General features: G+C 55.7%; 1 protein-coding gene across 1 annotated transcript in view; it reads left to right on the forward strand.

Moving 5' to 3' along the window:
• LRP5 (LDL receptor related protein 5) overlaps positions 1-25,059 on the forward strand; it is a 103,776-nt gene that overhangs the window by 13,494 nt on the left and 65,223 nt on the right. Inside the window, exons 3-4 of the mRNA XM_030811372.1 lie at positions 2,508-2,704; positions 4,351-4,482. Coding sequence (XP_030667232.1) covers positions 2,508-2,704; positions 4,351-4,482 — 329 coding nt within the window. The remainder of the gene's footprint in view (positions 1-2,507; positions 2,705-4,350; positions 4,483-25,059) is intronic.

Below are 25,059 nucleotides of genomic sequence, written 5' to 3' on the forward strand. Positions count from 1 at the left end.
GAACCCAGGAGACAAAGGTTGCAGTGAGCTGAGGTCTTGCTATTGCACTCTATAGCCTGGGTGACAAGAGCAAAACTCTGTCTGAAAAAAAAAAAAATTAAAATTAAATAATTAAAATTAAGGCTGGGCTCAGTGGCTCACGCCTGTAATCCCAGCACTTTAGGAGGCCAAGGCAGGTGGATCAGGAAGTTAGGAGATCGAGACCATCCGGGGTAACATGGTGAAACCCCGTCTCTTTTAAAAATACAAAAACATTAGCCGGACATGGTGACCAGCGCCTATAGTCCCAGCCACTTGGGAGGCTGAGGCAGGAGAATGGCGTGAACCCGGGAGGCAGAGCTTGCAGTGAGCCAAGATGGCGCCACTGCACTCCAGACTGGGCGACAGAGCGAGACTCTGTCTCAAAAAAACAAAAACGAAAACAAATTAAAATTAAAAAATTAGCTGGCTATAGTGGTACGTACCTGTGTTCCCAGCTACTCAGGAGGCTGAGGCAGGAGGATCGATTGAGCTTAGGAGATCGAGGCTGCAGTGAGCCATGATCACGACCCTGCACTCCAGCCTGGGTGACAGAGCAAGACCCTGTCTCAGAAAACAAACAAACAAAAAAGGCAACATTGTGGAAAACAGTTTGGTGATTCCTTAGGATGTAAACACTGATTTACGTACGACCCAGCAATTCCACTCCTAGCTGTATACTCTAAGAATCAAAAACAGGTCTTCACACAAAATGCGAATGGACAGGAATGTCCCTAGCAGCACTGTGCACAACAGCCGAAGGTGGAAATGACACAAAGGTCCCCCAGCACAGATTGGGTTCTGTCTCTACACTGGAATATGGTTCACCCCTAAAATGGGATGAAGCACTGACATGCTACAGCCTGGATGAACCTCGAAAACATAGTGCTGAGTCAAAGAAGCCAGACATCAGAGGCTGCATATTGTGGTTCCGTTTATATGAGATGTTCAGAACATGTGTAGTTAAATCCATCAAAAGTGTTTGCTGGGGCTGGGGGCGGAGACTGGGGAGTGACTGCTGACGGGTGTGGGGTTTGCCTATGGGGCAATGGAAGTGCTTTGGAACTAGACAGAAGTGGAGGCTGCACCGCCTTGCGAATGCACTAGGTAACACTAATTATTCACTTTAAAGTGATAAATTTAGGCTGGGTGTGGTGGCTTACGCCTGTAATCCCAGCACTTTGAGAGGCCAAGGTGGGTGGATTGCCTGAGCTCAGGAGTTCAAGACCAGTCTTGGGCAACATGGTGAAACCCTGTCTCTACCAAAAAAAAAATACACCCCAAAAATTAGCTGGGCGTGGTGGTGCATGCCTGTGGTCCCAGCTACTCTGGAGGCTGAGGTGGGAGAATCTCTTGAACCTGGGAGGCAGAGGTTGCAGTGAGCTCAGATCACACCACTGCACTCCAACCTGGGTGACAGAGTGAGACTCTATCTAAAAAAAAAAAAAAAAAAGAAAAAGTAAATGTATGTCCTGTGAATTTTACTTCAATAATTTTCTTAAAAAACAGCATCAACAAAAATGAACAAAAGAGGCGGTGGATCTGCAGAGCCCACAGCTCCCATCTTCCCTGTGCCATTTCATGAGTGTCACCCTCCCCTGGCAGCTGTGCTGAGGGCTGGGGACATGGCGGGGACCCTCTGCCCCCAGGCCCACCTGTCACGGGGCGAAGGTCATTAAGCAAATAAAACTGCACATTACCAACCGCATCACATTACGATCCTGTTCCCAGTGTCCATAATCTCATTACACCCGAGTCCTCATTTGCTGGGCACTGTAAGCACCTAGAAAAGAATAGCTGTTTCTCGGGTTGATGCCAAGTTTCATTTACTCTGAAAGTATCAATTATGAGCATTGTAAGAAGGAGCGAGTGCACGTGGCCTGATTTGTATTCAGAGGTTAAAGCCTTGGGCAGGAGAGGTGTCCTTTTTGCCAGGCGTGGCTTCCTCCTTTCTTCCCTGGGGGAGACTTTGCCACTTGCCCTGGGGGAGCCCCTGTGTCACCATCACAGGCTGCGTTTGGGAGGTGCCCTGTGCACGCCGGGAGAAATGTACGAGGGTGCCAGCTCCTGGGGCTCTTGACCTGGCCTCACTTCTCTGGTTGAAAGTAAATGGGAGGCCTGGCATGGTGGCTCATGCTTGTAATCCCAGCGCTTTGGGAGGCTGAGGCGGGTGGATCACCTGAGGTCAGGAGTTCGAGACCAGCCTTGCCAACATGATGAAACCCTGCCTCTACTAAAAATACAAAAATCAGCTGGGTGTGGTGGTGGGCATCTTGTAATCCCAGCTACTCGGGAGGCTGAGGCAGGATAATTGCTTGAACCCGGGAGGCAGAGGTTGCAGTGAGCTGAGGTTACATCACTGCACTCCAGCCTGGGTGACAGACCGAGACTCCATCTCAAAAAAAAAAAAAAGAAAGTAATTGGGTCAGCAGCAATAACTGTCAGGGGACCCTCCTGATGGCTCCTCCACCCCGCTTCCCTGACTGCAGGCAGAAGGTGGTGGAGGGCAGCCTGACACACCCCTTCGCCCTGACGCTCTCCGGGGACACTCTGTACTGGACAGACTGGCAGACCCGCTCCATCCATGCCTGCAACAAGCGCACTGGGGGAAAGAGGAAGGAGATCCTGAGCGCCCTGTACTCACCCATGGACATCCAGGTGCTGAGCCAGGAGCGGCAGCCTTTCTGTGAGTGCCGGCTGGGGCACGGGGGCGGGGGAGAGCGGGGCGCGGGGCAGGGGAGAGCGGGGGGTGTGAGAGCGGGGGGTGGGGGAGAGCGGGGCAGGGGAGTGGGGGGCGCGGGGGCATGGGGGTCAGTGGGCGTGGGTGGGGTGGGGGGCAGGTGACCCCTCCCTGCAGAAGCCCATGCTCTGGGGGGCCCCCTCTTTAAAGGGGTGCCTGCTGCAATGGAGGGAGGTGTGTGCAGAGTGTGTGGCTGGCTGGGGGGCACCAGCCTGCAGAGGGCCCCTCTGCAGAGCTCGTGGGGGCTGTTTCAGGCTCAGCAGTGGCAAGGGGATTCCCAAGGAAGGTCGCCTCATTTTCAAGGCCCAGAAGAAGTTGTTCGTGTGTGTGTGTGTGTGTATATATATATATATGGTTATTTATATATACATATATATGTGTGTGTGTGTGTGTGTATGTATTTTTAATAGAGACGAGAGATTTTGCCACGTTGCCCAGGCTTGTCTCAAACTCCTGGGCTCCAGTGATGCTCACACCAGTGATCCTCACACCTTGACCTGCCAAAGTGCTGGGGTCACAGGTATGAGCCACTATGCTTGGCCCTGCAAGTTGCGTATTTGTCAATGAATAACCTGCTCAGAATCAGCAATTCTCAGCCTGGGGGCCACGCAGAGTTGTGACAGAGGTCCCTGATGGGGAAATGCACCAGCTTCTGTGACAGTGGGGCTGCGGCTCTGGGGACAGTGGCCTACCCCCACAGGGACCAGGGATGGAGATTTCTGGCCAGGCCATTATGGAAGGTTTGGACTTTGAATTGAAAGGTGGGGCCTAGGGGTGCCAGCTGTTCCCAGAGCAGGACACAGGAGGGTGGTGCTCTCTGGAGCTGTTTCCTGGTGAGAAAGTCGTGGGCACAAAACCCATCTACACTTGGGGCAGCATGAGGAGAGAGAGGTTCATTTTGGTGAGGTTGTCGTTCCAGTTATATCCGTATTTTGGGGCTGCTACACCCCAGCTTTCCCCTGGTTCGAATGAGGTGCTGGAAGCATTTATCGAGTTCCGTTCAATTGCTGTTGGTCATAGAAGGCCTGAGAGAGTGACAAGCTTGGCCATCCCAGCAAGAGGGACAGTGTTCCTGTGGAAGCTGCTGGGTCCACACATAGCACAAAGACACGACAAGCCTTTTGCCCAGGAGCCCATTGTCTCTGGGGTTCCCGTCACTACCACGCAGGCAGGTCCTGACCCCGGCCATTGGAGAGTGGGGGGCAGTCTTTGCAGAGGGGTGTCCTTTGGGGGCCTCGAGGAGCTGGGGAGGGTTTTCTGGTCATAGGAGCTTGGTGGGAGGGAGCAAGTGGGGAGGATGCCGCTCCAAGGCAGATCACGTCTGGGTGTGAGGGTGGCCAGGAAGGTCACGCTGGTTTTGGGGAAATTGCAGGCCATCTGGCCAGGCTGAGGGCCCGATGTGGACGGGGCCAGCAATGAGGCAGGTGGAATGGTGCCCACGGGGAGGTCCTTGATGCCACTTGAGGCTGAGGTTTGGGCAGAGGACACACTGGGGGCTGTCACGGGGGATGAGGAGGCAGGATACGACTCATTCAGAAACAAGTGACAGTCCTCTTGTGGAACCTTCTCTCACTCTGTCCTGGTTTTCCCAGTCCACACTCGCTGTGAGGAGGACAATGGCGGCTGCTCCCACCTGTGCCTGCTGTCCCCAAGGGAGCCTTTCTACACGTGCGCCTGCCCCACGGGTGTGCAGCTGCAGGACAACGGCAGGACGTGTAAGGCAGGTGAGGCAGTGGGACCGGACGGGGCGGGCGGGGCGGGGCCTGGCGGGAATGGGCTGGGGCCGGCAGGGGTGCCCCAGAAGGAACCTCGGCAAACCCATTCAAAATGATCCGCTTGGCGGGTGTGGTGATTCAAGTCTGTGGTCCCAGCTACTCGGGAAGCTGAGTTGGGAGGATTGCTTGAGCCCAGGAGGTCAATCCTGTTTTGTTTTTTTTTTTTTGCCCCAGATATTTTCCCACTTTTTTACTCTCCGCCTTGGTCCTCAGGCACTTGGTGCTTCCTGGGACTGTGTTGCAGTGAGGCATGGCTCTTCTCCTCTGGGGCACCGGCTGAGGATCTTTCTTTCCAGGTGTTGGTTTGGGGCGGGCCCTTCAGGAAATCACACACGTTCAGGATGCAGCTCACCTTTGGGGATGCTCCCAGGCCTGGGGTAGCCGGTCTGCCCTCTGGGGCTGACCCTGGGGCCTGGCAAGCGAGGGGGTAATGAGATGTGTCAGGAAAGCGCCATCCCTGGGACCAGTCCTCCCCATTTCTGTAGTGTGATGGGGCCCAGCTTGCAGAAGGTGGTGGGGGACAGGGCCTGCTTCCTGTGCCAGTGTCCCACTCGGGAGGGCAGAGGGCTTCCAAGTGGGCTGGCTTCCACACTCAGGAACAGTCCTAAGGGGCAGAGTCTCAGTGTGGGGCCCCCTAGAAGGACTCTCCTGGCATCCAGTGGGTGGAGAAATCTCCTTGCTCCCACTGCTGTCTGAGCACATGGGGGTCCTGACTCTAGGAAGTTTCCTGGTCCCCCTGCTCTCGCCGGCTAGGGTCTGTATTTGTGTGCAGTGGCCGGGGTGTGTGTGTGGTCGCGGTGCCTGTGGCGCGTGGGCCTTTTCTCTGCTCCCTGGCAGGGGTCCTGTGTTTGGTGAGGACTTCCCAGGTTCATATTTGTCTTTCTCTTTCTGAGAGCAGAGCATCTTTAGTGAAGACATGGCTGTTTCATCAAAGGGTCTATCCACTGTGCCGGCTACTGCAGGGGATGGTTGGAGAGTCTCCCCCACCAAGCATCTTGTTTCCCAAGTGGGGAGAAGGAGAATTTGAGAAATGGGGACTTGGGCGGCCTAGTCCTCACGGCTCTGGACAGCACCCCATTCATTCATCTGCTTGCTCATTTATTCGTTCATCCATCCATTTGCTCGTTCAGCAGGCATTTGTCAAGCACTTGCCGCGTGCCGGCATTGCTCCGAGGCACTGGGGACCCCGCGGTGCAGACAGAATCCCGGGCCTCTGGCGCTCGCACTCTGGGCTCTGGGGCTGGGTGGGTGGGGGAGACGGCACAAGTGAGTCCACGAGGGAGTCAGTGCATTAGAAAGGGTGAGTGTCTTGGACACCCGCTCCTCCATCACCTCTGGGGCCCTTCGCTGTTGACCGTTCACCTTGGCCTCAAAGGCAATGCTGAGAGAGAAACTGGACCCAGGGAAGGAGTCCAGATGAGCTGCCTCGTGAGTGACCTGGCGACACCAGGGGTTTGGACCAAGCAGGTTAAGGGAGGATTATAGACCCTTGATGGGGAGGAGTGGTTTGACCAGGTTGGATGGGCCCTTTGTTTACAGAGGAGGCTAGGGCAAGTCACCGCCTGGGGTTACCCAGGTGGCATAGTAGGTTCTAGCAGGTGGGGTCTGGCTCCCCTGCCATGAGTTTGCTGCTGCCCCATACCTGGGCCCTGGTGGGGCAAGGCCCTGGTCTCCCTCGCAGACTGCCCCAGGACCCTGCCCACTCCCTGGAGGAGGGGGTGCCTCGGCTGCACAAGCCTCAGTGGAGAAGGATGCTTGGCCTGCTGGCTGCCCGGGAACCTTGGCCTTCTCAGAGTTTGTTTTCTCTCCTTCCTGTCTGTTGGTGAGAAGAGGCTGAACTCAGTGCTGGAGCTGGACCCTGCGTTCTGCAGTGTTGGTTGAAGTCCTGGCAGAAAGGGAAAGAGTGAGGACATAAAGGGCTCATGACGGCAGGGAGCGGCTACCACAGTCAGGGCCAGGGGATGGAGGGGAGAGAGAATCACCGGAACATGGCACAGGTGTAAAACAGGCAGCTTGGGCTGGGCGCAGTGGTTCATGCCTGTAATCCCAACAATTTGGGAGTCTGAGGCAGGTGGATCATTTGAGGTCAGGAGTTCAAGACCAGCCTGGCCAACATGGTGAAACCCCATCTCTACTAAAAATACAAAAATTAGCTGGGCGGTATGGCACAGGCCTGTAATCCCAGCTACTTGGGACACCGAGGCCGGAGAATTGCTTGAGCCTAGGAGGCAGAGGTTGCTGTGAGCCGAGATCGTGCCACTGCACTCCAGCCTGGGTGACAGAGTGAGACCCTGTCTCAAAAAAAAAAAGGAAAAGAAAAAGGACAGCTCATCCTGGCCAATCTGAAAAAGGTGGAGCATATACATTCCCCAATATCGACAAATATTCCAGAATATATCTGAGAAGAAAGCAGTTAATGAGTCGGACCTGTTCCCCTGCCCCGAGGCGCACCTTTGGTGGGGGCCGTGTCAGGAAGCAAGCCGGCACACAGATGGACATAGTCAGGACAGACCTGGATCGGGTACGGGACACAGCAGGGACTGAGCCGGAGACTCCTGTACTGGGGGCGTGGCCGCCTGAGCCGGCAGATCAGAGGTCCCTCTCAGGAGGCCTGAGATCTGAAGGACTAAAAGAGGGAAAGGCGAGAAGGAACAGCACGTGTGGCGGCTCTGAGGCAGGAGCATGTTGGTGTTGGGACCGACTTCATGGGCTGTGTGACCTGTGTAGTCACATGAGGTGAGCTCTGTTGTTGCCCTGAAATTCCTACCTTTTGAGTAAGAGGCCGTCTGCACTTCCATTTTGCAGCAATCCCCACAAATTCTGTAACGGGCCCTGCTGTGTGTGTTTGAGAAACTGAAGGGAGGTCTGGAGGTGGTCTCTTACTCGCTTGGTGTGTCTGTCTCCACATTTTATCTTCTGTTTTTTTTGTTCCCCAGCCCTCCCTGCATTTTTTCTGTATGACTGTGTGTCTGTGTGGGAGATCGAACCATAAGGCTTCCTGCTATTTATTTCACTTTATGCACTGCAGAAGCGTTTGCAATTGCAGGAGGTAAATATGTATCAAAGACATGAGTTTTAGTGAAAGAGATCTTTTTTTTTTTTTTTTTTTTTGAGACAATCTTGCTCTGTTGCCCAGGTTGGAGTGCAGTGGCTCACAGCAGCTTCCACCTCCCAGGTTCAAGCGATTCTCCTGCCTCAGCCTCCCAAGCAGCTGGGATTACAGGCGCCCGCCACTACGCCTGGCTAATTTTTGTATGTTTAGTAGAGATGGGGTTTCACCATGTTGGCTGGCTGGTCTTGAACTCCTAACCTCAAGTGATCCGCCTACCTCAGCCTCCCAAAGTTCTAGGATCACAGGCATGAGCCGCAGTGCCTGGCCTATGCCTGAATGATATCTTATCAAGACATGTCTTTTAGCCATCCTCCTGCTATGGGGCGTTTCTGTTTTCTTTGCGTTTTTTTCATTTCTGAGTCTTGCTGCTGTGGGTTGGGGGTGGGCAGGTGAGAGCTGGCTTGGGGCCTGCCCACTGGAGTGAGAGGGAGCAGGGCCTGGTGTCTGTTGCCACCATCAATTGGTGATGTCTGCCTAAATGCTGTGTTGCATCTGCTGGGGATGTCTGCCCTGGGAGAGCAATGGGCATGTAGGAAGCAGGTGTCACCATCTCTGCTCTTGGGGTGTCAGAGCAAGGTTGGGTGTGGACATTTGTCAAAGGAGTGGGGAATGGACACAGCCCCCAACAAGCAGATCGTGCAGTCGTGCCTGTCAGGTGCCTTGCCCCAACAGTGGAAGGATCATTTGAGGTCAGGGGTTTAAGACCAGCCTGGCCAACATGGTAGCCAACATGGTGAAACCCTGTCTCTACTAAAAATACAAAAATTAGCCAGACGGTAGTGGTGCGCCTGTAATCTCAGCTATTTGGGAGACTGAGGCAAGAGAACATATTGCCCAGGGAGCTTTTGTTAAGGGTCCCTGTGTGGCTCCCTCATGCATCAGAGTTCCAGGAACGGGCGTGGGCCCTGATAAAACCCCAGACTCATGGCTCAGTGAAGTTGCACCGTTGGACAAGCTCAGAGATCCCCAAATAACTTGTCCAGGCTACCCTGGCTTGCAAAGGGCCACTGCTCATCCAGGGGTGACGGTGCTGTGCTGAGTGCCTGGCATGCAGTGGGTGCCCAGTGTCCAGCTGCCATGTCCACTGTCCATGCCCTTATCACCGTCATATTGTCACCATGACTGACGCCTTAGGTGCTGTGGCTGGTGCCAGGCCCGTGAGGGCTGGGGCAGGTTCGCTCAGGGTCCAGGTTTGCCTGCATCGTCCCAGAATCCTCCCACACCTGGGGGAGTGGGCTGTCAGTGGGAGCCAGTAAAGGGGTGTTGATTTCTTTCCCAACCAGAAGAGGCAGGGGCCATAGACTTAGGTGGAGCCCCTGGCTCTTTGCTGGCTCCCAGGGTTCTGACAGCTGGGCCTTCTGAGCCCTGGGGACTGGCTGCTCGTGGCTGAGCCCTTCGAGGGCATTGCACTCCTTCTGCAAATGTCACTTCCAGTTTCCATGTCCAGGCCCAGAGCAGCCCTGGGGAGTCCTCAGGGCTCATTTTCCTGCAAGGGGGTGGGTGGTGGTGGGTTGGGACGGGCCCTGTGGTGATTAGAGGAGGCTGTCTGCGCTCAGAGTGGGTGGTTGGGCTACACAGAGGAGGAGGCCCCTGCAGGCTGGCAGGGGGCCTGGTGGCTCTGGCCCCAGCCCTGGGCTCTGTGGCATGGAGCTGACACCACAGACACCTGTGGGGTTGGACCGCTGGATTTGCAGCAAGCCCTGCCCTTCCTGTTGGAAGCTTTTCCATTCCAGAGCCGTCAGGGCTGCAGGGCTGAGCACGCAGCTCCATGCTCCCTGGAGACTCAGCCGTCGGGGGTCACCTTTCTCTAGTCTTGTGGGAACTGTTTTTGCCCTCAGCCATGAGAGGCACTTTTACACATAACTCAGTTGGAGCATGACTGGCATGCAGAGAAAAACATTTTGTGTCATTTAGAGGCCCTGCTTGGGCGGGACTCTGGGCTGGGAACGTCCACATGCAGCCAGTTTGGGGACTGTTTTACTCTGAGCCTGAATCTTTCTGCTTTGGTTCCAGATGCTGTATGTAGGGTGTTCTGTCAAAGGGAGAAAAAAGCTCCTCGAGGAGACAGAAAGATGCAACTGGAGTCTGGTTTTGCATAAGGACGTGAGCGTTTCAGTGCACTTTTTTTTGTAAGCATGGTTCCCCAGCCTGACCTCAGGGCTGCCTGGAGATGGGCCCCACCCGCTTCCCGTTAATTAACCGGCCGGTGCTGGGCGTGGATGCTGGCTCCTCCGTCTCCCTGCCCTGGACACTTTTGAAGCTGAAGTGTTCCATGGACAGCTGGTGTGGACAAGGGGAAATAAGAGTTTTCTAGAGGTTTTAGAGTTGAGAAGAAACCTAAACTCTTCTCAGAAGCATTTCAAGGGTTTGTCACCAAGGTGGCTCTGCAAATTTGAGGTGGTTCTAGAAGATCTTTCCGTATTTCTTAATCCAGCGGGAGATGGGGATGGGTGAGAAATGGCTTTGTCCTTAAGGAAGTCATGTTCTGGTTGGAGGACAGGCACAGCCTGGCATTGAAGTTGGTGAGTCAGAGACGGACCTGTGAGCGGGGCCAGAATGGGGCGTGGGCTTCAGACTTCACAAAGCAGACCACATGGCAACCTGGGGCTTATCCAGATGTCCTGCCCTCCAGGTTTTATTCCTTGCCATAAAATATCACATTAAAGGAAAATGTTTTGTTAAAAGACCACAGTCCTGTCACCTGAGCACAGTCGCTGTTCTCGGTTCCTCTGTGGCTTTCCAGGCTGCAGGCGCCCATTGGTGTTGCGGCCATGCGCCTGGCAGGCATGAATTAGCTGTGCAGCGTGGCTGCCGACGGGACGCCTCGCCTCAACCAAAAACCACCTGCAGATAGAAGCTGCTCACCCAGGGGCAACGTGAAGAAAACGTGAAATTCTGTCACTTGTTGCAGCTGACAGCATGGCTGTGAGGTCCCGGTGGGCAGAGGCCTTGTGCAGGGCACCTCACCAGCCGGGATGTCAGAGCTGGCCGGAAGGAGCGGTGCCCGTGGAGGGCTGCCAGTGCCAAGAGCCTTCCGAGGTGTCACATTGGGCAATGAGATTCAGAGTCAGGCAGAGGAGGCCCTGGGGTCACACGAGGATCTCCTCCTGGCTGTGGGTTGGTGAGGTCCAGTGTCCGGGGGTGAAGGATAGGGGCCCCGTGGTGAGGGCTCCGGAGCTGGCCCTGGGCTAGCGGAAACGCAGGTAACGAAGGAGGCTGTGCTGGTGGGACTTGTGCCTGTTCCAGAGGGAGGCATTGGGAGTAATGTTTAGGCCAAGAGGATTCAGGATGGAAGACATGGCTTGGTTTGTAGTTGGGAGCCGGCCAAGGACTGGTGTTGAGAAAGTGCAGTGTCAGGCAGACCTGGGTCTGTGGTGGAGAGGAGGTGCAGTGTCAGGCAGACCCGGGACTGTGGTGGTGAGGAGGTGCAGTGTCAGGCAGACCCGGGACTGTGGTGATGAGGAAATGCAGTGTCAGGCAGACCCGGGACTGTGGTGGTGAGGAGGTGCAGTGTCAGGCAGACCCGGGACTGTGGTGGTGAGGAGGTGCAGTGTCAGGCAGACCCGGGACTGTGGTGATGAGGAAATGCAGTGTCAGGCAGACCCGGGACTGTGGTGATGAGGAAATGCAGTGTCAGGCAGACCCGGGACTGTTGGTGGTGAGGAAATGCAGTGTCAGGCAGACCCAGGACTGTGGTGATGGGGAAATGCAGTGTCAGGCAGACCCAGGACTTGGAGCACCTAGTTCCACTTGTGGGCTGGCTTTCTATTTTTTGTCATCGTGTTGGGACCTTCGGAAAGTGACTTAACCTCTCTGTACTTCAGTTTCTCCGCTGGTAGAAAGGGGGTGATTATACTTCCCACTCCATGGGGTTTGGAGGAAGGCCTTGTGGGTCGTGCTGAGCAGTGCGATGGTGCAGGCCGTCTGGGTCAGTGCCGAGGGGGCGAGTCTTCCTTCGGCGGTTGTAATCAGAAGTAGCTTCCAAGGCTGGGTGCTGCCAGGAGGAGCTGGGGGGGGTGAAGGGGCAATGGGGAGCACGGCTCACATGGCCGGCGGGTGACCTGGGGAGGACGGAGCGGGGTGTGCTGGGCGCTCCAGGCGTGTGGCTTCCTTTCCTGTGGGGTGAAGGCCAGCAGGGGGGCAGGGCCTGGCTGTGTCAGAATCATTCAGACTCTTATGACACATTCAGAGTCCCCAGCCCCAACCCAACACACCCAGTCCACGAGAAGAAACGGGGTGGGCAGGTGGGGGCCAAATCTGTGAGTTCCCAAGGGAGGGCTGTGTGTGGCAGGTTGTGGGGGGTGGCGCTAGCACGGCCGGAAACATCTCGAGGTTTGAAGCCAGAGCCTCAGGTGAGACTCGAGGGTCCCTGGGACTCCCTCCTGGGTGTCTGACCGTTTATCTTTCATGGAGTTAGAGGCGAAGACATTTTGTGATGTCTTGAATTCTGCTTTTTCCTGATTTTGAGCAAATGAAAGCCAGCCGGGTGTAGGGAGTCAGGTGCCTTCCCCAAGGAAGGGGCTGAGAGGGTGGTCACGCCGGGACCCCAAGGGACGGGGAGCAGCGTTCCCAGGGGCGCACAGGCGGCCTCCTAGAGGTGGTGATGCGTCGGGGGGGGTCCCCGCATTGCCATGTGCCTTCAAGGTGGCACTATTTACGTGGCCCCTGAGCTGCAGGGTGACCGCTGGCCCTGGGCTGTCTGTGTCCTGGCTCCCCCGCCCCTCCTGAAGTGACCCCCATGAGACAGGGCAGGTATGTCCTGTGAGTTTCCTTCTGCCGCCCAGCATGGCCGGGGCTCAGTGGGACCACGGCGGCTGCGATGCTGGTCTCTGCAGCTCAGAGTCACTCTCATCCCCAGCAGTCGAGTGCAGAGCCTTGGCCTCCCGGCCTCCCCACCCCCTCCACACAGCTCCAGGACCGAGGCAGCAGCTGGCTTCGGTTTCTGCCATGTTTTTCCAATTATGTGGAATGATCTAAAAACAGCAAGAGTGAGGCCTTATTTGGGAGTTGCCACCGCCGTCCTTGGAGGCTGCTGTCCCTCACTGCCACCCCTCCAGCCCCATCCTCTGTGGAACGTGCCCCTGTTCCTTTGACTTTTGTCGCCCGCACATCTCTCCTGCTTGGGGGCCTTTGGGCAGTGGGCTTAGCGGCGTGCGCCATGCCACTCGGGCCACACGTGCCCGGGCCGGCGGCTCTCGGGGCCGTGTCCAGAGGGTGGCCAGGCAGTGCTCCCGGCAGCGCCCAGATGAGGCTGGGGTGAGGCTTGGGGATTTGCGGGCCGCCGGCCACAGCTCACCCAGACAGAGTTTTAACAGATGTTCATCTGTCAGGGACAGGAAACAAAAAGAAGTCGGGGATGGAGTGGGGGCGGCGGGAGGAACAGAGGGGGCCACTGTCGAGTCTGACAGGCAGACTGACAGCTGGAGCCGACGGCAAAGCCCCTCACGTCCATCCGTCTGTCCGGGCGGATTAGCCCAGGGAGCAGGGCCCACTCAGCTCGGGGCCGAATAACGGGCGTTTGTTCCCAGAGTCTGGCTGTCTTGTCACTTATCAGGGAAGTAGGTCAAAGGGAAAAAAGAAAGGAGGTCCTGTGGGGCCGAGTCTGCCGCGGCCGGGCGGTGATTGGCGTTGACTTTGCAAACAGAAGGCAGCTGCTGTTCTCAGCCATGAACCGTGAATTTTTAATAGCAAGAAAATCAGCTCGCACGGTTCAGGAAGTTGTGGAAGAAGCCTGAGTGCTAACTTTATTTTTTTTAATTGAGGTATAACTTGCAGGCAATAAAACACACACATTTTAACGTGTACATTTGGATTAACTTTGACAGCTGCGTATGTCTGCATAACTACCACCCGGTCCAGACAGAGAACATTTCCACCACTGGGAAAGTTCCCGGTGCCCCTTTGCCGTCCTCAACCCCCGCCCCCTCCACCACTCTCCTGACTTCTATCACTGTGGATTAGCGTTGCCTGTTCCAGAACTACATGGAAATGGAACCACGCAGCTGTGCTCTTCTGCTTTTCGGCCTGAATACTCACTGTCAGGGCTGATGCAAGAGGAGAGGGGTGCATCATATTCCTGGAGAACGCTGTCACAGTGGAGCGGGGGCACAGGCGGAATGGCACCTCTGGGGTGGGTGAACGCTGTGGGTGTCCTTTCCACAGCCTCAGAGTTAGACTGTGGTCACTCTGGCCACTGGTTTTGTCCCCTGCAGCCTCTTCCATGTCCCCCTTGTGACTGCAGCATAAGCCCAGCTCCATGCGGACCCCAGACCAGCTCTGCAGCTCCAACAGCCTCCCTTTATCTTCAGAGGCAAGTTTTGCGCTTGCAGGGTACAGGGCCTGGTGGGACCCCCACGTTGCCCAGACAGAGCCCCTGTGTGGCTGCGGGCACTCCTTGCCCTTTCCGTGTTTGGTGATGATTCCTTGTTTGGTTTTACTGACCGTGCCCTGTGCCTCTGCTCTCCCTGCCTAGTTCCATGTGCCCTGGGGTCAGTGATAGAAGACACGGCCCCTGGGCCCGAAGTGTGCTGAGCTGACACCTCGGGCTGCCACTCACCTGCAGAGAGACACTAAAAGGCTCCGACTCCCTTCCTGGCCCCCACTCTGTTTTTCTACCTTTTACCACCTATTCCAATGGAAATGCACGATTTGTTTCTCCCTGCACACATCTGAGTGCGGCCCTCCCTGCCCCTGCTCGTGCTGTGCCCACCACCTGGAGCACCCTTCCCCTGCCCCCTGCCTCCTGCCACAGCGCCCCTCCATCCAGACCCTGCTCCTGCACACGGCCCCTCCGCCCACGCCCAGCCCTCTGAGAGTGTGGCAGGTATGCCAGGCTCTGCTCCCTAGAGCAGAGCTGGCTTCTTCCTCTTCCTGTGTCCCACGGGACCAACATCAGGACCCAGGAAACAGGCTGGGAGAGTTCGATAACACCTTCAAGAGTGTTTGAGAGCTGAGGTTCTTTGGTCTTCAGTGGAGCTGGCAGTGACTTTCTCGACTTTGTCAAGAGAAGCCCCCCGTCTCCATGCCACCTCTGGGGACGTGATTGAATGGAAATCAGAACATCCGAGTTCCAGCTTCAGCCCTCTGCTGTGTGGCTATGAAATGCAGACCCTGTGTGCCTTGCTGACCTGGGAGTGTCGAAAGGACAGTGTCTGGGAAAGGATTTATAAGTTGTAGAGTGCCCTGTACTTGTATTAGGTGGGGCCACATGAACTGCTGATAGTCAGCCATCTTCCGTCACTTAGGGCAGTGGCATTGTCACATGGTTCCATTCTAATCCGTTATTTTGGCCACTGCCACTGAGGCGGGGTGGGTGATGGAAGTAACGTTTCTTGGGGGCCACTGCAGCGGTCACGGTCCTGAGTCCTATACCTAGGCACGTGTCCTGGGAGCTGTGTGAGGGGTCGTCCGTGGCTGGCCCTGCTTCTTTTTTTTTTTTTATTTATTTATTGATACAGTGTCTCTCTGTCACCCAGGCTGGAGTGCAGTGGCGCGATCTCTGCTCACTGCAAGCTCCGCCTCCTGAGCTCAAGCAATTATCCTGCCTCAGCCTCCCGAGTATCAATTCTCCTGCCTCAGCCTCCCAAGTAGCTGGGACTACAGGCGCCCGCCACCACACCCGGCTAATTTTTTGTATTTTTAGTAGAGACGGGTTTTCACTGTGTTAGCCAGGATGGTCTCGATCTCCTGACCATCTTGTGATCCACCCACCTTGGCCTCCCAAAGTGCTGGGATTACAGGCATGAGTCACCACGCCTAGCCAGCCCTACTTCTTAAATGGGCCTGAGGCACGAAGTGCTGAGAGCTCGCTGAGGTCTATGGAGGAAGGGCACAGATGGGATCGGGGCCTGGGCGTCCTGGCCGGCCCCGAAGGCCACCTCCACAGAGTTTCCATGTACAGTGGGGTGGCCTTGCAGAGGGGTGCAGCTGTGCGTCAGGCCAGAACCAGCTGCAGGGGCCACAGACAGGGTGTCATCAGCAGTACAAGTAACCCCTGCTGTCCATTGAACACCTACTGTGTGCCTGGGTTCAGAAAGGCACCCTGTGGTGGCTTTTAAAGAATTAAGCTGCCTGCCTAAAGCGGGGAATGTGGCCTTCTTTTTCATTTAAGTCACCAACTGTTTTATACATCCATGCCCCTAAATTCTTCAGTTTTAGGCAAAGATGAGAGGGCTGCCCAGGCTTCATTTGCCCAACAAAACCACACTTCACTTGTGAGGCTGTGTTCCCTCACCAGGGTCCCCAGCAAGGGGGTGCGAGTGTTTAGTACCACAGGGAGGGCTGGCGCAGTGGCTCACGCCTATAATCCCAGCACTCTGGGAACTCCTCACCTGAGGTCAGGAGTTCGAGACCAGCCTGGCCAACATAGTGAAATCCCATCCCTACTAAAAATACAAAATTAGCCGGGTGTGGTAGCAGGCGCCTGTAGTCCCAACTACTCAGGAGGCTGAGGAAGGAGAATCGTTTGAATCTGAGAGGCAGAGGTTGCAGTGAGCCAAGATCACGCCACTGTACTCTAGCCTGGGCGACAGAGCAGGACTCTCTCTCAAAAACAACAATAACGGCCGGGCGTGGTGGCTCACGCCTGTAATCCCAGCACTTTGGGAGGCCGAGATGGGCATATCACGAGGTCAGGAGATTGAGACCATCCTGGCTAACATGGTAAAACCCTGTCTCTACTAAAAATACAAAAAATTAGTGTGGTAGCAGGCGCCTGTAGTCCCAGCTACTTGGGAGGCTGATGAAGGAGAATGGCGTGAACCTGGGAGGCGGAGCTTGCAGTGAGCCAAGATGGCGCCACTGCACTCCAGCCTGGGTGACAGAGCGAGACTCCATCTCAGAACAAAACAAAAAACAAAACAAAACACAGTAACAACAACAGCAAAACCCACAGGGAGGTTCTATGTCTTGGGGCCTGGTCATAGGCATCCCACCTTGCTGGGGGGCCATTTCCCCTTGAGTCTGACATGTGGAAAGCAGGTCAAGTTGCTCACTCAAGGTCATTCAGTGACAAGATCGGGCTGGGAGCTGGAGTCAGGTCCGTCTGCCGAGGGAGCGGGCGCACAGCCCGTTGGATGGCACTGCCTGCCTGGGGAGTGGCCATGCAGCCATGGGCCTAAGGTTGTGATGGGGTGTGGGGACAGAGGCAGGCAGTGAGGGGCTACAGGAGGGGCTGGCTGGCACTGGGGGATGGGAGAGGAAGGGACCCGCCTGCAGGTCCCTTCCTGAGGCCGGCACTGACTTGGTTACTCTCTGGCTGCCCTGACCCCAGGCAGAGCAGCGACTTCCCTGTTTTAGAGCTGAGCAGACGGAGCCCCTGACTGCAGGCCAAGGTGCCTGCCAGCTGCTCCTGGCGGGCCACAGCCTCTCTGCGCTCGCTGGAAGGTCCCAGGCACTGTGCAGGTGACAGCGGCAGGCCTCAGGTTCCAGCAGAGCCAGCATTGGGCCCAGCCACTTCCCTTGTGCTTTGTGACCCTATGGTCGCTTGGCACAGGATCCCGGGTCAAGGTGCTGGGCTGCGGTTGCGGCATTTGCCCCACCTGGGGGCAGCGGAGAAACTTAATCAATTGCTAAACAACAAAAATAATCTAGCCGCCTGCCAGCTGGGAAGCCACTGCGGCCAGGCTGTTTATGGCCTTGGGATCTGCGCAGTGGACAGCGGCCTGCGCTGTGACCCCGTTCACCCTGCGTGCCCCAGGCCTGGGAGGTGGCCGAAGCCCTCTGCCTCCTATAAGGGCACCTGAGAAGGAGACCCTGGAGCTGGGAGCAGAGCTAGAGGTGGGCATCCGGGCAGCAGAGGCTGATTCTCAGCTTTCCGCGGATCTCAGCTTTCCCCGGATCTCAGCTTTCTGCTACCCGTGTGAAAAGAAGCCAGGAGAACACAGCCATCCTGGGTTGGTGCTGGCTGTGGCGGGAGGCCTGCGGTGGGAGCCTCCGGGGGGCACTGGACCTTTCCTGGGTGGCCTGTGGCCTGGGAACTGCACTTGGTTCGGTACAGGAAGGTTGTGACATCCACTCTGTCTGCAGGGATGGCCAGGGCCCTGCAGCTGGCTGATGAGGTGGGATGGAGGTGTCCGGGGCTGCCCTGCCTCCTTTTGCCAAAATAATAAAAATTATCTTGTTTGTTGTGAAAAAACCTGTTTTCCCACATTAGGGCATGGAGGGTGTTAACTTTGATGACCTTCTGAGTTCCTGCACATTGGTGACCTGTTGGCAGGGTCTCTTCCTGGCTCTGGCAGGGGTGGCTCAGGCCGCTGGGCGACCATGTGCTGGCCAGATAGTTCCTGGGGCTGCAGGTGGCTTCTTTCGCCCCATCCCTCCCATCCCCTGTCATTCTTCTTGTCAACACATCTCAGACCCTGGACACCGAATGAGCCGTCAGTACCCACACCCCAGGGCAATTCAGTGGAGGGGTAGGTGGCTTGTTCCCCCACATTGCCCCAGGAAGAAGACCCTGTCCCCAGCATCCTGACCCACCTCCCTTAGAGACTGAGAGCCTCTAAGGATAAACCCGTTCACCTGTGTTTCAGAGGCTTTTTTCTTTCGTCTTAAATAACATTTATACGTTTGCTGTAGCAAGGAAAACATTATAAAAAATAGTGAAGAAAATAGAAATTACCCATAATTTTGCCACCCAGAGTTAGTTGTGTCCATGTATCTTGTGCATGTTTTTTCTGTTTACATATCAAAATCGACTTTTAAGGTCAGGCGCGGTGGCTCACGCCTGTAATCCCAACACTTTGGGAGGCTGGGGTTGGCGGGGGCGCTGTGGATCACTCAAGATCAGGAGTTCGAGACCAGCCTGGCCAACATGGTGAAACTCCATCTCTACTAAAAATAAAAGATTAGCCAGGCATGGTGGTGGGTGCCTGTAATCCCAGCTACTCAGGAGGCTGAGGCAGGAGAATCGCTTGAACCCAGGAGGCAGAGGTTGCAGTGAGCCAAGATCACGCCACTGCACTCTAGCTGGGTGACAGAGCGAGACTCTGTCTCAAAATAAATAAATAAAAATATAAAAAAATAAATAAGTAAATGGACTTTTAGGAGATTCGTTCAAACAATGTGTGTAATGTTGTGTCTGAGTCTTTTTCATTTATCGTTCATACAAATTCCGACATCATTAACTGTTCTCCAGAGCATGCTGTTTTCGTGCCTGTGTCATCACCCATCACCTTGAATGCCCTCGTTTAGGTAAAATAAGTACATTTTATTCAAAAATATTTGGGGACATTTGGGTTGTTTCCAGGTTCTTGGTCTTGAGTTTTGCTATTCTCATGGAGCTATGGTGGTGTCTGGTTGCAGGAACCTCCATGCGTTCCAGCTGCTGCTTCTGCCTGTGTTTAGAGAGGAAACGCTAGGGTCCACGGCTCCCGGGCTGCTGACTAGGAAGCCTGAGGTGCTTTACAGCCCTTCTGGAAGCGGGAGATGCCCTCACTTAAGTGTCAGACAGGCCTTTCCACCTCACCGGCAGCTCCGGGTGGCTCCCTTCTGTTTGCAGATGACTGAGAAGTTACCCATTTTCCACATTTACTGACTGCTCTTTCTCCTGTTAATTTGTATTTATAGTCTTTGCTCATTTATTGCTAGGGTTTTGGTGTTGTCCCTATTGACTTGTACGCCTTTTAATTTTTTAAACAACATTAATAGACTTCATTTTTTTAAAGCAGTTTTAAGTTTGCAGAAAAATCAAGGGACAAGTACGGAGAGTTCCTTCCACCCGCTCTCCTCCTCTGCTCCTTCCCACCTCCCCTCCTTCTTCCATTGTAATTTTCTTTCTGATATTATAAAAGTCACGCATGGCTGGGCGCGGTGGCTCACGCCTGTAATCCCAGCACGTTGGGAGGCCAAGGCAGGTAGATCACCTGAGGTCAGGAGTTCGAGACCAGCCTGGCCAACATGGTGAAACCCCGTCTCTACTAAAAACACAAAAAATTAGCCAGGCGTGGTGGCGGACACCTGTAATCCCAGCTACTCAGGAGGCTGAGGCAGGAGAATTGCTTGAACCTGGGAGGCAGAAGTTACAGTGAGTCAAGATCGCGCCACTGCACTCCAGCCTGGCCAATAAGAGTGAAGCTCCAGCTCAAAAACAAAGTCATACACGCTTCTTGTACGAGGGTCATTTGGCTGAGGGGCCAGATGGCTCACCGTCTAGTTGGGACAGGCCATGAGCTTGGAATGCTTTTTACATATTTACATGGTTGAGAAGAAAATCGGGAGAATAATGTTTTGGGACATGGGAAAATGACACGGAATTCGCATTTTAGTGTCCATAAATGAAGTTTTGTTTGCTCCCAGCTGTGTTGACTGAGGCAGGCTGCCTTCCCACAGCTGCGGCAGAGCTGAGGAGGCGGGAAGGAGACCATGCAGGCTGCAGCACCGAAAATATTTGCTCTCTGGCCCTTCCCAGAGTGCTTGCCGACCTCTGTCCGACAGCTAGAAGGAAGGATAGGACCCGTCCGACGATAACCACTGTTGACATTTGAGCGCGTTTCCTTCCCGGCTTTTGTGTGAGAGTGGCAGTCTGTTTGCTTTTGTGGTTGGGATCTGCTGCACGCACGGCGGGCTGTTTGCATGAGGCTTCCTGGAGGACAGGGCTGGGCTCGGAGCTGCACGCAGTGGGGCATGTCCTGCACGCAGTGGGGCCTCAGAAGAGAGCTGTGGTGGGTGGGGCAATGCCAACGCTGGTGGGTGCCAGGCCTCCACGCTCAGATCAGCCCCGGCGACAGGTTTGGGCCACCCTCTCTCCCGCCTCCGTGCAGTGGCCCAGGCCGTCCCCTCTGCCTGGCACGCTTGCCTCTGGCCTTCCACTGAAGCGCTCCTCTTACCCTCTGCTCCTGGCTGGGTACGTTGAATTGTGTCCCTCAAGGAGATATGCTGAAAGTCTAACCCCAGGAACCTGTGTATGTGATCTAATTTGGAAACAGGGTCTTGGCAGATGTAATCAAGCGAGGACGAGGTCACCCTGGAGTAGGGGGCCTATATCCACGGTGCTGATGTCCTCATAAGAGCAGGAGAGCAGACACTGACACTCAGGGGTGAAGGCTTCATGGAGTCAGAGCAGGGCTTAGTGTGATGGCGGCCACAAGCCAAGGAACTCCAAGTATTTCCTGCAACACCAGAAGCTGGAAGAGGCCAGGAAGGATCCTCCCCTGGAGCCTTCAGAGGGAGTCTGTCGCTGCAGACGTCTTGACTTTTGACTTCGGGGATGCATGTCTTGGGGTGTGGGGGGGTACATTTCTGATGTTAGAAGCCACCTGGTTGGCAGTGATGTGTCATGGGAGCCCCCCGCAGGTTCTGTGTGTCCATGTGGTTGGGGACAGAGGTGGGCAGGGACGGACGGTGCCGAGCTGGACATGTCCGTGACATTGGGCCATCCCTTGGGACTGCTTTTTTGTTTTGAGGACAAGGCTGCCTGCCAGGAAGCTGTGCCCTGCCTAGCCCTTGCCCCAAGCCCCTTCCCTGTGCTTGGCCTCGCAGAAGGGATGTCACCCTTCTCTCCTGCATGTGTGCAGGGAGGAAGGGGAGAGGTCAGGAGCCTGCCTGGAGGAGGCTCGGGCGAGGGGAAGGTTTCACTTTCAGGCAACGTTGCGGGGCTGGCTATTTGTTTAAACAACCCCAAAGAAAACCATTTGGCCAAACTGTTAGTTTCCACACAATTTACTTCCTTGGTGTTTAAGTAAACTCCTACCAAGGCTCTGTAGCTGGTCCCAGGGAAGGAGTTGGCCTCTCTTCTTTATAGCCTGGCACAGTCAGTCTCCTGCACCTGCCCCTCCCAACCACAGGCCTGCTTCCCCGTGGCCATGGCTGCTGCCCGGACTTCTCTACACACAGAACCTCCTGGAGGCCAGCTATGGGCACCAGCCTTGGCAGGCCTCTGGCAGAGCCCAGGCTGCTGGCGCTCTCTCTGCAGCTGCTCCCTGCTGGCCTGGCTGGACAGAGTCCTCACCACCACTGGGGTCACCTCTGTGCTGGTCACAGCTCACTCAGACCTTCAGGCAAATGGGTTGGGTCCTGCCTCTCTCCCAGGTGTCTCAGTCTCTGCAAAACTCAAAAACCTCAGAGGACTTGCAGCCTGAGGGGTGTCAGAGACTCCTCCTTGGAGTCAGTAAACACCTACAGATTCACCCCAGCAGTGAAAGGACTGCTTCGCCACAGAGGTTTGATTTACTCCTAAGTAATTGGAAGGGATGCCGAGAATGGGTTCCTGATGGTGGGACTGGAGGCCCTCTGCTGACCTAGTTAACAGAGGGCTAGGGCTGGGTGTGCTCAGCCCCTCAAGGTTCTAGGCCCATTTGGGACACCCCACCAGAACCTGCCACAACCTGTCACGTGGTGACAGCTACCTAAATCCCAGAGGCTCTTGAGCTGGAGAGCAGACCTCTCAATCCCAGCAGGTCCCCCGCACAGACCCCATAACCCTAGCATGCCTTCAGAGTACAGTTGGTGGCTGTGTATTCATGGATGGTGTCGTTCACCTGAGGTTTCTGCCCTGTGACCCCAAGGGAGTCCTGAGGGCAGATCCCAAGTCTATTTCGTCCACCCCTCCTTCCCTAGCAGCGGGTCCAGGGCCTGGCCTGAAGTAGATTCCCACAGAGATACTGGTGGGATGATGAAGGCAGCCAGGCAGCAAGTGAAAAATGCACTTCCTGCATGTGCTGGCTCCTGGGATTGAAGTGTTTGAGGAAGTGAAGTGAAGTGAGCTTTCCTCTTGCGGCTGTGTGTCCTTGGGCCGGGAGCCTACCGTCTCTGAGCATCGAGGTCCTTGTCAGTAGAATGGGGCATCCTCATAGCTTGAGGGGTGGTGTGTGAAAATTGTGCTATTGTGTTACTTTAATGATTTTTTTTTTTGAGGCAGAGTGTCCGTCTGTCGCCCAGGCTGGAGTGCAATGGTGCTACCTCGGCCCACTGCAAGCTCCGCCTCCCGGGTTCACACCATTCTTCTGCCTCAGCCTCCCGAGTAGCTGGGACTACAGGCGCCCGCCACCAGGCTCAGCTAATTTTTTTTTTTTTGTATTTTTAGTAGAGATGGGGTTTCACTGTGTTAGCCAGCATTGTCTCGATCTCCTGACCTCGTGATCCACCTGCCTTGGCCTCCCAAAGTGCTGGGATTACAGGCGTGAGCCGTCGCGCTCGGCCGATTTTTTTTTTTTTTTTTTTTTTTTTTGAGACAGAGTCTTGTCCCAACGTGCAGGCTGGAGTACAGTGGTGCGATCTCAGCTCATTGCAGCCTCTGCCTCCTGGGTTCAAGTGATTCTTCTGCCTCAGCCTCCCAAGTAACTGGGATTACAGGAGTGTGCCACCGGGCCCGGCATATTTTTCTATTTTTAGTAGACATGGGGTTTTGCCATGTTGGCCAGGCTGGTCTTGAACTCCTGACCTCAGGTGATCCGCCTGCCTCGGCCTCCCAAAGTGCTGGGATTACAAGCATGAGCCACTGCGCCCGGCCTACTTTAGTGATTTCTTAGGAGGACAGAGGGAACGGGCTGGCAAGGCAGGCTTGGAATGTGTTTTGGGATCGAGTGCCGGTTTCTGTCTGGCACTGGCGTTCTCTGTGGGGCCACGATGGACACACTGCTGAGGTCAAGCGTGATTCGTCTCGCGCTGTGCCTGGCAGTCTCATTGGAAAGTTCTGTAGACACTGTGTGGACGGGGCTCTTCCTGGCCAAGCCCTTGGGGACCTTCCAGGACTGTGATCTCCCCACTGTGGCTGTTAAGTAGGGACCTTTTGTGAAGTGGAGTCTCTGGTCCCCTCCAAGTCATAGCTAGAGAGGGACTCGGGCATCACCAAGCCTGGCTGATTATTCACTGGATGAGGAGACAGGCCCAGAGAGGGGCAGGAACCTGCCCGAGGTCACCCAGCAGGCCCCAGAGGTTTTGGTCTCGGATTCTCCCGCTCATCCCTGGATGTAGTGCTGCTGCGGGTGTGGGGCTGTGCTGGGGGCTGTGGAGAGCAGGGGGCTTGTGCCAGGACCCCAGTGAGCCAGTGGGGGTGGCGCCCTTGCCGTGGGGCAGACTGTTGGTACGGGGCGGCCATCCACTGGGGTGCGGGGAGGAACAGCTTCCCTGAGGGGGAAGTGGTGGTGCTGTGTGACCTGGGCCTTGAAGGACAGGTCCATTGTCAACAGAACATTTTGGGAGTGGTGCCTAGAGGGAGAAAATTTGTTGAAATTCAGAGATTCCCTTCCCCTTGCCAGTACACACCAAATCAGACGCCTCTGACCAGATCTGAATTTGGCTTTCAGAGATTTCCATTGTAGCTGGGCACTTGGGGAACCTTCCAAGTGCTGCCTCCGCCTCTCCCCAGCGTGCCTGCCTCAGTTTCCCCAGCCCTGGGCCCGTGTCTCTGTCGCCATCACCTGGGCGCCCTCTAGTGGAGGAATCAGATTATGCACTCCGGGGCTTGGAGCAGGAGGCAGGAGGGGCTCCTGCCCTTTCTTGAAATGTTGGACGCTGGGATCCTGGAACAGTCTCTGCATTCCTCCTGGCAAGAGCCAGAGCCTGGGCACAGGGGACCATCTGTTGTTTGAAGGCTGCAGCCTGGCAGGGCGCTCAGGAGACCTGGCAGTTGGCTGCAGGGCCAGGTCTAGGGGCCAGGGCATCAGGGAGGCTCTGGGCTGGTTCAGCCCCAGGCCCCTTTGCAGATTGTGACCTGGGCCCCTGTGCAGGGGCATGGCCACAGGACGCTGGGAGGAGTCTCTGACCCTGACCTTCTTGGCTCTGTGCATCGTTGAGACCAGAAAGGCCTGGAACAAATGAATAGATGATGCCCTAACCTAGGAAGGGAGCCACATCCTGACCCCAGCAACCTCGGGAAGGATCTGTCAGGATTATGGGGCACCCTGGGGGCCCCAAGTCTGTGTGGGCCTCCACTTGCAATTTCTGCAGGAAGCTCTGATAAATCCCAACTAGGACATAGTCAGAAATGCTGATGCCGCCGTGTGTGGAGCCCCGGGCCCTGGGGGTCAGGAGCATGCGGAGGGTGGGCCACGGGGGTTCAGAAGAGAATCCCGTAACCCCCACCACCTAAACTGAAGCCCACTTGAGGGCCATGGCTGAAAGGTTGGGGGGTCTCCGTGCGTCCTGTGGAGTGGGTGGTGAGGAGTCCTTGGGTTTGCACGCCGCTGGGCCTGAGCGGCGGGACCCCGTCCACAGCTGCTCTCTGGGCCCTGCTGCTCAGATGTCCTCAGAGTGTTGCTGTGGCCACCGAGGGAGCCCGAGTTGAGCTTCTCTTGTGCTGGTTGTATGCTGTCAGGTCACGCTGGTGAGTTAGGCAGCTCTCTGCACAGATGCCCGGCGCAGAGAGAACTTTCCTTGGGGATTTAACACATGCAAGCCTTGAGGGCTGGCATATCCTGCCCTCAGCTAGAGAGGGGGCTTTTATTTGAGACCAGAATCACCTGAGCATCCTCCTGTCC

This window comes from Nomascus leucogenys, chromosome 4 (genome assembly GCF_006542625.1).
Source record: "Nomascus leucogenys isolate Asia chromosome 4, Asia_NLE_v1, whole genome shotgun sequence".
Lineage (NCBI taxonomy): Eukaryota > Metazoa > Chordata > Mammalia > Primates > Hylobatidae > Nomascus > Nomascus leucogenys.